At 36.5% G+C, this 12,792-nt stretch overlaps 1 protein-coding gene across 1 annotated transcript; it reads left to right on the forward strand.

Moving 5' to 3' along the window:
* Positions 1–2,215: 2,215 nt before the first annotated feature.
* LOC121100221 (ATP synthase subunit f, mitochondrial-like) lies at positions 2,216–7,794 on the forward strand. Its single transcript, XM_040620568.1, is given in 3 exon segments — positions 2,216–2,360; positions 4,892–7,441; positions 7,444–7,794. Coding segments are annotated over 2 exon segments (264 nt in total). The 5' UTR covers positions 2,216–2,360; positions 4,892–7,290; the 3' UTR covers positions 7,557–7,794.
* Positions 7,795–12,792: the final 4,998 nt, after the last annotated feature.

Here is a 12,792-nt window from a genome sequence, read left to right on the forward strand (position 1 = left end):
TTATAGGCTGATGAGCATACATCACAATATTTTCATAATTTGGAGCCAAATGCCCTGCAAAGGATCAGAAGCCTGGGGAAGCTATTAACAATTTAAGAATTTACCATTTCCAGTTACTGTAAGAATGTTAATTGCATTCCCAAAGAGAAGTCATAGAAGTGGCATGTGTTATGACTCTTAGAAACATGTTTTGTATAGTAGAATATTAAAATGTCAGAGTTCGGGGTTTTACCCTTGAGCCTTTGCTAAATTTCTCTCCACCTTATAGTTAAGCACAACTCTGGGATTTTTGCTAAAGGCAGTCATTCTAAATGCACCTGAATTCATCTTCTTGGGGTTATAATAGCCACCTAGAATGATTGTGTTATCCTCAAATATAACCAGGTGATCCTCCAACTTTAGGCAATGAAAAGAGTAGTTATTTATTAATTTAGTATAAGAGAACATTTGCAAACAAATATTTGCTCAAAAGGGGTAAATGTTTCTATAAGACATACACAGAAATGAGTATCTACAATGCATTATTTTAAAATATGAATTTCAGTATTTTACTGTTATTCATCTATGTGTTCAATTAAGGCTGTCTTTTTTCATGTTCACCAAGTTACTGCTCTAATGTCTGCACAAATTTTTGTGTTGATGAATAATATAGCTTTACTAATATAACAGTTGTAATAATGTCATATATTACCTCATTTATCCATCCATACGTGCATATACTTATTTAAAAAGTTTACTGAGCTTTGTTGTATTGTGGACACTGTTGGATCCTAGAAATACAAAGATGAGGAAAATCTGTACCATGATTTCAAGAAACTAACAATTTCATGTAAGTGATAGAGTTATAAACAAACTGTAGTCGATGCCTGGGTGGCTCAGTTGGTTAAGTGTCTGCCTTCGGCTCAGGTCATGATCCCAGGGTGCTGGAATGGAGTCCCGCATCAGGCTCCTTGCTCAGCACGGAACATGCTTTTCCCTCTGCCTGATGCTCCCCCTGCTCATGGTCTCTGTCTCTTTCTGACAAATAAATAAATAAAATCTTTAAAACAAATAAACTGTAGTAAATTGTGATAACTGATACAGTTGATAAATATAAAAGTGTTGTGGAACTAAGGAATAGCACGGAGCACCAGAGGGGAAGGGAGGGAAAATGGAAGGGGAAGAAATCGGTGAGGGAGACAAACCATGAGAGACTCTGGACGCTGGGAAAACAAACTGAGGGTTTCAGAAGGAAGGGGGTGGAGGGATGGGGTAGCCGGCTGATGGATATTAAGGAGGGCATGTGTTGTGATGAGCACTGAGTGTTATATGCAACTAATGAATCATTGAACACTGCATCAAAAACTAATGATGTACTATATGTTGGCTAACTGAACATAATTTTTTTAAAAAGTACCCTAAAAAAGAAAAAGATTGAATACATGAATGAAAAAAAGTTTAAAAAAATTGTTTTAAGTGTTGTGGAAGTATTGATGAAGAAGTAAATTAATCGTGCATGAAACCATCAAACAAAATAAGAAACGAGGTTATATTTGAGTAAGAGTCACTTAAGAAAGTATTTCCTGACTCCCCAGGGCAGATTTAATTTTCCTTCATCTTTCTCCCCAGAATAGTATATACTATTCCCAATTATGTATTTATTATCACATTTCATTATAGTTAATGGTTCCCATGTCCTTCTACTCTACTAGATAGAACTCTCGAAGGAAGAATGTTTTATTCAGTTTTGTATCCTTAGTACCTAGTACAGGATAGAAGCTCAATAAAATGTTTCTTGATTGGATAAACACATGAGTCAAAAAGAAATCTTGAGAGAAATTTAAATATTCAAAAATATTTTTGGACTGAATGAAAATAAAAAAACATCAAAATTTGTGCAGTGCAGTGAAGGGCAATGATGAGAGAAAAATTTACAGCATTAAGTGCATATATGAAAAAAGAAGAAAGATCTGAAATCAATCATCTAAACTTTCACCTTTGAAAACTAGAAAAAGAAGAGCAAATTAAATCCAAAGTAAGGAAAAGAAAAGAAATAATAAGAATTAGAACAGGAATCAATGAAATTGATAACAGGAAATTAATAGAATTAATGAACCAAAGTGCTGACACTTTAAAGAGATTAGTAAAATCAATAAACCCTGAGCCAGGCTGGCTAAGAAAAAAAGAGAGATGACACAAATTACTATCAGAAATAAGAGATGGGACATCGCTACGGATCCTATGGACATTAAAATGATAATAAAGGAATACTACAAACAAGTCTATGCTCACGAATTTGATAACCTAGGTGAAATGAACAAATTCCTTGAAAGACACAACTTGCCAAACATCACACAAGAAGAAATAGACAATCTCAAGAGGTTCAGATCTATGAAAGAAATTAATCAATAACTAATAATATTTCAAAAGAGAAGACATCAGGCCCAGGTGGGTTCATCAGTGAATACTGCCAAATATATAAGGAAGAAATTATACTAGTTCTATACAATGTCTTTTAGAAGATAGAAGCAGAAGGAATACTTCCTAACTTGTTCTATGAGGACAGCATTACCCTAATAACACCAGAGAAAAATGTTACAGTAAAAGAACGAATTGAGTCCAAAAATGTACGAAAAGAATTTTACACCATGATCAAGTGGGATTTATTCTAGGTAGGAAATACTACAACATTAATTGTAGTCCATCATATCAGCAGGTTAAAAAAAGAAAAATCATATGATCATATCAATAAATGCAGAAAAAGAATTTGACAAAATTCCAAACTCATTCATGGTAAAAACTTAGTAAACAAGAAACATAGGGGAATTTTCTCAACTTAATGACAAAAAAAACTGATAGCTGACATCATACTTAATGGTGAGAAACTCAAAACTTTCCCTCTAAGAATCAGATACAAGGTACATCATACTGGAAGTTCTAGCTAATGCATAAGGCAAGAAAAGGAAATAAAAGGCACACAGATTGAGAAGGAAGAAGTAAAATCGTCTTTGTTCTCAGATGACCTGTTTGTCTATGGAGAAAAACCAAAAGAATTGACAGAAAAACTGGAACTAATAAGCAATTATAGCAAGTGAGGCAGATACAAGGTTAATATACAAATGTATTTTGCTATATACCAGCAGTGAACAAGTGGAATTTGAAATTGAAAACACAATACCATTTACATTACCACCCCGAAAATGAAATACATATAAATCTGACAAAATATGTCCAAGATCTATATGAGGAAAACTACAAAACTCTGATGAATGAAATCAAAGACAAACTAAACAAATGGAGAGATATTCCACAGTCACGGATAGGAAGATTCAGTATTGTCAAGTTGTCTCTTTTTCCCAACTCAATCAATAGATCCAGTGCAATCCCATTCAGAATACCAGCAAGTTATTTTGTGGGTATTAATCTGATTCTAAAGTTTGCATAGAGAGGCAAAAGACCCCAAAGAGCCAATACAATATTAAAGGAGAACAGCAAAGTTGGAGGACTGATACACATGACTCCAAGACTTACTATAAACCGACAGTAATCAAAATAATGTGGTACTAATGAAAGAACAAATAGATCAGTGGAACAAAATAACCCAGAAATAGACCGCCATAAATATGGTTAACTGATCTTCGACAAAGGAGTAAAGGCAATATAATGGAGCAAAGATAGTTTCTTCAATAAATGGTGCCGGATCAACTGTACATCCCCATGCAAAAAAATAAATAAATCTGGACACAGATCTTACACACTTTACAAAAATTAACTCAAAATGGGTCATAGATGTAGATGTAAAATGCAAAACTGTAAAATTCCTAGCAGATAATACAGGAAAAAAACCTAGATGACCTTGGGTATGACAAGGAGTTTTTATATATAATACTGAAAGCACCGCCCATGAAAAAAACTGGTAAGTTAGAGTTCATTAAAATTAAAAATTTCTGCTCTGTGAATGACAGTGTCAAGAGAATTAAAAGAGGCCTCAAACTAAAACACATTTGCAAAAGACACATTTGATAAAGGACTGTTCCCCAAAATAACAACAAGAAGAAAATAACCTGATTAAAAACTGGGCCAAAGACCTTAACAGACACCTCACCAAAGAAGATACACAGATGGCAAATAATCATATGAAAGATATTCCACATCATACGTCATCAGAGAAATAATAGAATAATGTACCTAAATATGTTAATATTATTAGGAACCCAGATTTTTAGTATATGAGAAAAGGAATAATTGTAAAACATCAAAAATTTAGATAAAAATCTTTTCCCCCAGTTTTATTGAGATACAGTTGAGAAATAATTGACACATAACATTGTATTAGCTTAAGGTATACAAAATGATTTTATATATATATGTATGTATATGTATACACACACACACACACACACACACTTACCACAATAAGGTTAGTTAGCATCCATCACCTTTCATAGTTACAAGGTTTTTTTTCTTGTGATGAGAACTTTTAAGATCTATTCTCTTAGCATCTTTCAAATATACAATGCAGTATTTATTTTTAACAATAGTCACCATGCTATGCATTGTATCTCCAGAACTTATTTATCTTATAAGTGGAAGTTTTTACCCTTTGACCACTTTTACCCATTTCCCCCACCCCCTGCCCACCTCTGGCAACCACCAATCTGTTCTCTGTATGAATGAGTTCAGTTTTTTTAGTCCACATATAAGACAGTGTTTGTTTTTCTCTGACACAAATTACTATCAGAAATAAGAGATGGGACATCGCTACGGATCCTATGGACATTAAAATGATAATAAAGGAATACTACAAACAAGTCTATGCTCACGAATTTGATAACCTAGGTGAAATGAACAAATTCCTTGAAAGACACAACTTGCCAAACATCACACAAGAAGAAATAGACAATCTCAAGAGGTGGTGACATTAGAGTTAAAGCAAATCCACTCACCAAAATTGAAGGAGTTTTAGCTGTGTATTTTTACTCTTGCCCAAATTTGCTTGGCTATCCCTCACACTTACTGTTCCAGAATAACTTTACATCCAGTTCGTCAAGTTGTATGAACTATCCCACTGCCATTTGTTTGGGATTGCATTGGTTTTTGTAAAGATAGTTGTTGAGGTAATTGATATGTTTACAACATGTATCTTCTCATCTAAGAACAAACAAGGTATATGTCTCTTCTATTCTGTTTTTTATACCTCTCAATATATTTTGTATATATTTTTTTCATATTGTCCTTGCACACTTCTTTTCTATTACTGTGAATGGACTTTTTAATAATTATATATTCTGATTAGTTATTGGTAATATATGGAAAGTTCTTGATTTTCATATATTGCTCTTATATCTGATCATCTGGAAAATTTGTTATAATTGTTTAAAAACTCATTGGAACTAAACTAAATCTTTATCAATAGAGGAATGATTAAATTAATCAGGATAAATCTAGTTTATAGAACATTGTGCCACTCTTTAGAAATTATATGTATATTTAAAAAAGAAAAGAAATTTTATGTATATAATATATGGTGAGAGAGAGACCCATCTCCAAAATAAAGTGGAAAAAAACAAGTAAGCAAAAAGAAAGTTGCATAGTAATAATAAAGTATAGTCCAAGTATGTAAAACTACTACATGTGGATATATGCATATGCAAGGTAAATTTGAATAAGGTCTGGAAAAATGCATTCCACTGTTAACAGTAATTACACTTGAGTAGGAGAGTAAAGGAGATTTTTCAATTTTTTGCTATTATATTTTTGTATTGATTTTTTTCTAAAACATGAATTTATACAATGCTTTTGTAATTAAAAAAAGAAAAATGTAAAAGTAAAATGCTGGGAAATAGATAAGTTGATAAAGATTGACATGGAGGAAGCTCCAGGGAGAGTAGATATAAGTCCATAGAAAACTCTCATGGGTCATTAATTTCTACAATATCTTTAAAGTCACTTCCATTTGGCTTTGGAAAATCTGTGGCTCTACACAACCTGTCAAGAAGTATTACCAGCATCTATTAGAGCAGAAAATGAAGATAAAATGTAACACAACTGTCCAATGAAATCAGTGGAGACATCTCTCCCTGGTGTTTATCTTCCTCATGTGATTTCTCCCATACAAGGGCTATGGACTAGTGAAAGACCTAAATAAATTAGCTGGCTAAATGAATTGGGTAATTTTCCTTCTAGCACTCTCTCATTGCCAGCTGGAAACCAGATGAGACCAGCCTCTATTTCCTAGGTCTTCCTAGTGTCTAGAGTTTCTATATGGGAAACTCTTCCAACCTGAATGTAGAAATGGGAGCCTTGTTGGTCTACCTGTATCAGGTGGATTGAGGCATCCTTGTTTGCTGTGAAGTAAGGCTCTTTCTTCGCTTGCATATGAAATCTTGGTAAAAGGCCTTTGCCTACTTCATATCACTGTAAATACCTATGCCCTGCTCCTAGCATAGTGAGTTAGAGTTATATCTTAAGTTGTAACATAAGCAAGTTTTGGCAGATGTGTGACCTGGACTTCTGTTTTTATAATGTGTTAAATGGACATCAGTGGTAGAGATTAGAAGATCACCTAACATTGTGTCTAGCGGCATTTCTCAAACTGTAATGTAAGGATCACCTTAGGATGCTGACTCAGTGGGTCTGGGATAGACCCTTGAACTTGCATTTCTAAGAAGCTCCCAAGTTATGTGGATGTGGCTTGTCCAGGAACCACATTTAAAGTAGCAAGAGAGTACAGCACATGCTTGTTACTCAATAAATATTTGTTGACTGAGTCCTCTTCTGTCCTAACACCCAGAAATGTGAAACTTCCTGTAGAGACACACCCTCCCCCTTGTACTCTGTGTTAGATGGTGAGGAATTTTTACTTTCTCAGAAGCTACCTCTGTGGGACTATTGTGATTTACATACTTCCACCCCCTTCCTGATATTCTGCCCACGTGGAGGCAGGACCCAGGGTTGTTTTCCATATAGGCAACATTGCTGTGTGCACTCTGATCTAGTCACCTTTTCCAAGCCCAATCTGGTGTAATTAACAGTCTGCCCAGTGTGCCCCACTGGGGCTGTAGGTCAGATCATAGACAAGGCCAAGAGGGAAACAAGAGGCCCCTTCTGCAAGACCTATTCTCCTCAGAGCGACAGCCCCTTCCCTCCTCTGTGGTAGGGAGTTACTAGAGCAATAAATTGGTTCACAAAGCTTATTAACAAACCAAAAAATAAAAATCAAGTCACATGAGAACTCCAACACAGAGGTACCTTAAATTGAGCAAGAATTAAAAGTTAAACAAGCTCACTGCAGACACCCAAGACTCTAAGATGGCATCAGTCATACCAGTGAAGGAGAAGCAGCTCACAGATGTCCTCCTAGGAGAGCTGCTGAACTGGATACTGATGTGGGATTTCACCCCTAAAGGCATTGCTGGAGCGTTTCAAAAAGGTTACTACTAATATTACAACAAGCATGTCAATGTAAAAAAGGGAGCATCGCTCGGATTTCTATAGTGCTGGCAGTTAACCTGCTTTTCAACTGCTGCCTTTCTTACAAGGAGCTGAAACATGAGTGGCTATGCAAGTGCCACTGAAGTGGGCCCAGTGTGAAGGGCACACTCTGCATTCCTGAACAGGACCTTTGCCTGACACCCCTGAATCCTTTTGTATTTGAATTGAGAATTACCACTCAATAAAAGATGACTGGTACATGAAAAAAAAAAAAAATAAAGTTAACCAGACTAGTGTCTTGAGAAATCTTTTGCCTGGTTTTCCCTTTCAAAAAAGTGTTTGCCTGTTGAGCTACAACAAAAATACCTCATAAATTAAAATCTCAACCTTGGTCGTTTGGAGTGGATATTGTCCTTAAAGTAGGATCAAAAGCCAAGTCGGAAATTGGTTGAAATACGTATATTGAAATATTCTTTTGGAATGAACTAGGCATGTTTTGGAGAGATAACAATGTTAGTTTTATTGTATGAAATCATGTTTAGTATTTTAGGAATTGTCTTGTTCAAGATCACTGGATTGTGTAGACAGAAAAATTCTGTTGTCTTATGATCAATTTAACACTTATTCTCAATTTAACAGTTATTCTTGTTCATTGACTACTCAGCTGGGGGCTCTAGGTGTAGGATGTTAGCAGAATTCACTTGGGGATTCTAGCATGTGCACATTAGCTGAGTACATCGGGCTGTGATTTGTAGTGAGAGCTGGTTTTACAGGGAGCATTTCCCACCCACCCACAGCTTCGCGGTGATGTTGAAATCTGTCTAGTTGGTGGAGGATCAGTAGCTTAAGGAGCTAATGAATATTCATTTCTTTTCCCTGGGTACAAAGTAAAATAACCAGTAATTAGTATAATATTTAATACTTCTATTCAAAATAAATAAATCTTTTGTGTAAAAAAAACCCTAATTATTATAATGTAGCAAATTCCGCATATGTAACTGGAATTGGATGTGGTGTTTTGAAAATGCTTCTAAGCCCTCATTTACATGTTTTGAGATTAGTTAATTATTCCCCTTGTATGCATAAAACAGAACTGTAAATTTTTACCTGCATTTATTATTCATTTTGCAATCTCCCAAGTTTAGCTGATTCTAATATTTAAATTTTGCATTTTCTTAATACTGAAGGTATTTGTATTTTGAAGGAATGTTTTGAATTTGGATTTGTTCTCATTCTCCCTTTCTCGTTGCATAGATACGGGATGTAATAGCTTACAGAAATTCCCAGATGGTGTTTCTTATCTGATCCTAGGTTTATTTGTCAAGGTTTTACTGTTCCAATTTTTAAAAATATTCATCTTTGAGCATGTAATACATGGTAAACACTATGTAGGGTGCTTTCACAATTGTCATCATTGTTTTTTATTCCAAAACACTTTTCAGGATTTGTTTTTCTACCACTGTTCTGTAGATAAACTTAGTTCAATGAGTTTAGTTAACTACCTCATGCAAAGTGTAGAATTCTAACTTATCCATCTGTCTGAGTCCAAATCCAGTTTCCACCACAACTATGAGTTTCTGATGTCTCTTCTGCTAAGGGGAGAAAGGTTTGGAGGAGGTGATGATATGCTTGTATGCAAATGAAAATTCACCAGCGTGTCATCATGGGCTTGGGTACTTATGGGTGCCAACCTCTGCCAGCGACCGCCCGGGATCAGTAGCCTTGCAGGCAAATACTTCTTCAGCCTGCGGCAAATAAGGAAACTTATCTGCACCCTGGATGTCTCTCAGTGATGCTGGCTAGTGCCTACCAGAGAGAATTTACTTTCTTGTCCAGATGTGAATGGATATTTCTGTATCAGATACAGTCACAATCCTTGAAGACCTAGGTAATTCATTGTGCTGCTCCTCCATTCTACGAAAGAATGCAAATGCTGACTTGCAGGGAGTTCGTATGACTCCTCTGGGGTGGGGAGCAAATCAAGGCCTTTATTTTGATTCTTTTGAGAGATTTCCGGGACAACTAGTATAAAATTCAGACCTTGTGGCCCCATGTGGCCAGGCTACTGCCTGCCTCTTCTAGCTCTTGGTGTGTTTCCCTTCTCCCCTGTGCTGAGCACAGGCCAGCCACACTAGTCTCCCTCTTTCTGTTCCCCTAATTTGCAAGTTTGTTCCTGCCTCCAAACCTTGCATTTATTGTTCTCTCTGCTTGGAGTGCTCTTCCCTGCTGTTTCCACATGGCTGATTCTTTCTCGTCTTCAGACCTTAGTTCAGATAACCCCTTCACACAGAGCCTTCCTTGACCCCCTATCTAAAGGAGCCTCTCCCCATGACCCCCCCCCCAGTCTCCCAGGAACTCATTATCATGTGACCTTGTTCACTTGACTTCAGAGCAGTTTTGCTTCCTGAAATGAAGGAAGCATTTTCTTATTGATTATTTTGTTTATCGCTTTGGAACCCAGAGCAGCTCTGGGACATAGTAGGTACTTGATAATATGTGTTTAATAATGGATATGAACGCATTGATGAATAGATCAAAGACCTATAGAATTATAAATTCTAGAGTTTGAGGGCACAGGCTAGCTAATCTGTCCCAACTTTGTACCCAGTTGTCTCTACTTGATTATTTCCAGTGAGAGAAAGCTTATTACTTTATAAAACAGTGTCTCCAGTGCTTATCTAGAGAGACAGTGTGGGACTGTGGAAATCAGGTCAAACTCAACTTAATTAAAATCTGTCATAAACTAGCTCTGGACCATGATTAAGTTAGTTAACTTTGCTGTGTCCTGTTTTCTCATCTCAGAAGGGGTGTGACAATACCTACCTGGACAAAGTGCTGTGACAAATAAATGAAGCCACGTATACAAGTATATAGGATTTGCCCAAGGTTCTCCTTCTAAGAAATGATTCAGTCACTATGTGGCCAATTCTCTTTCCATCTCACCAAAGCTACCTCTTTGTTCTGTCCCCAAAACTGAACAGCAAACTAGTGGATGAAATGGAAAGAAGCAAATCCATTGGCCAGTTTAACTCTCAATGTTAGGGGGCATCTGCTTCACCCCCAAGGGTAGCACAGCCTGCTAGAACCTGAGGGCCTGTGCCGAGGAGATGTGTAAACATGTGCAAAGGAGGAGGCCTCCACCTCTTGCTCTAGGATTCTAGTCCCCCACCTTCAGCCACCACAGCCCCGCTACTAGTTAATTTGGGCTTTGGCCCTGAAATGAATGAAGTTATTATTATCACTTGTCACTTGTAGATTGTTTCTAGGTACTGTGATGTTCCAGCTGTAGCTGCTGGGTATTATGTGGACTAATTAGAAGGTGTGGTCATTTGGAAGGCAACAGAGCAATGAAGGACGTGGGTTTAGAGCCAGACTTGAGTTCAAATTCTTATTCCATAATATATCAACTGTATGACTTTGTGTAAGTTACTTTCTCGATTTTCTGTATGAGAGAAACAATTCCATCTATCTCACAAGGTTTATTTGGAGAATTACAAATTTCCAGCATATGTCACCTTGAAATACATGATAGAAACTACAACCACCCCCTTTTCCTACAAATAGCATTATCCTCTGGGTAGAAAGTTAAGGAACATGGCTGGAAATATCTAAGGGCTCCTACCATGATCCATTGTAACAGGGCCAAAGCATGGAAGTTCTCCTTGTTTCTCACTTGTGTTTTCTGGGTGTGATAAGTAAATTCTAGGGGAATTAGTTTACTTCTGAACCTTTAGGATGGAAGTAATATGAGTAATAAATTATCCTCTCTTCTCCAAGATCTTCCTGGTCATTATTCTCTGATCTAATTAGAATGCCAGATGCAGATCTATCCATCTTCATCAAGAAGCAATGGGAAACTGGGGAAAACACTGAAAAGGAAGGATGGATTTTCCATGGAGTAGCCAAGGTTGAAACTTAGAAACTTGAGCTAACATTCAGAATCACATGTGAGAGCTGTGTTGTGCTTTCTTCTCACGTACACGTGTCTACATACTTGCTTTCCTTTTAATATTCAATCAGATGTCTATGTTAGAAATATTTATAAGGTTTCTAGAGTATATGCTTACTCATGTTGTTTCCCTCCTTCAGCATGATAGGAAATCATCCAGACCTTTTTTGGGTTCCCTCTCCCAAAACCCTCAAAGTTTCTAGGGCCTAGAATCCAGGCTATAAAGGGTCATTTGAGGTCATTCATGACATCTTTGGCATTCTGGGACATTTGTGTGGCTAACACATCCAGATGATGTGGCAGTCAAATTATCTACCAAATGGACCCAGATATTGCTAGGAGAAAATACATTGATAAGAAAATTTTATCTCTGTTGAAACTCCTTAGTTAAGCAAAACCTAATGGTTTATATGCTTTGCTCCATGGGAAGTATAATTGGGTGGCGATTTGAGGACTTCGTAGAGACTGCCCAGCTCAAAATCTTTCTTTTCTAGCCCTAATATTTCATCAAAATTGCTGTATTTGAATATACCTTCCTTCACCCATCAATCCATTCATCTGTCCTTTCTCTATTCCTTTATGTGAATGGCTGTGCCTTGGTGAAAGGGGTGCTGTCTTGCTCACCATTGTTTCTCTAGCATTTAGGATATATAGTGGGAGCTCAACAATTTTTTTGCTAAATAAACGGATGAATGGGCATTTACCAAGTATCTATTATGTTCCTAGTTCTTCAATCCTTAGAATTAAAAGTGTGTTTCCTAAACTCAGATATTTATATACTGCCTTCCCAATATTTGCCAGACCTGTGAATTACTTTTTCATTTATTTATTTGACATTTTCCTTTAAATTGACTTCTCTTGATGCTTAACATTATCCGAAGCAATAATATCTATGAAATTAAGGAGTTGGTGTCTATTTGCAAATTTTTTCTAATTCACATTAAATTTGTAACTGTTAAAAGATTTTTCCATCACTTATAATCATCTCAAAGGCCTCTGTTAAAATACAGATCTTATCTGGAATAAGTTCAAACATTGTTGATCACATCCACCAGCTATGAACCTCTAAAATAAAGGGGGCCCAAGAACAAAAGTTCTATAGAGGAAAGACTTCAGAGTGGGGCCTGGTGCTCAAGGGAGCAAAAGACCTGTGGATCCCAGATGGTCAGTAAGTACTGTGAGAAGCATCTGCAGTTGTGGTTCTAGATCTTTGTGACCTTGGTTGGGCAAATCATTTGCCGAGCCTCTTGTCCCTCAGATCTTGTATGAAAGCAACAACCACAACCATCCCACCTTAGCATTTAAAATCACTGAAAAAATGTGAAGAACCATTTATATCCAATAATAACTAGCAGGTGCACAATACACATTTTTAATTTATATTATCACGAAGTTGGTAAGGAATTAATATGAAGTTGAATGCCAGAAAG

The sequence above is a fragment of the Ursus maritimus genome, unplaced genomic scaffold (genome assembly GCF_017311325.1).
Source record: "Ursus maritimus isolate PB19 unplaced genomic scaffold, ASM1731132v1 scaffold_35, whole genome shotgun sequence".
Classification (NCBI taxonomy): domain Eukaryota; kingdom Metazoa; phylum Chordata; class Mammalia; order Carnivora; family Ursidae; genus Ursus; species Ursus maritimus.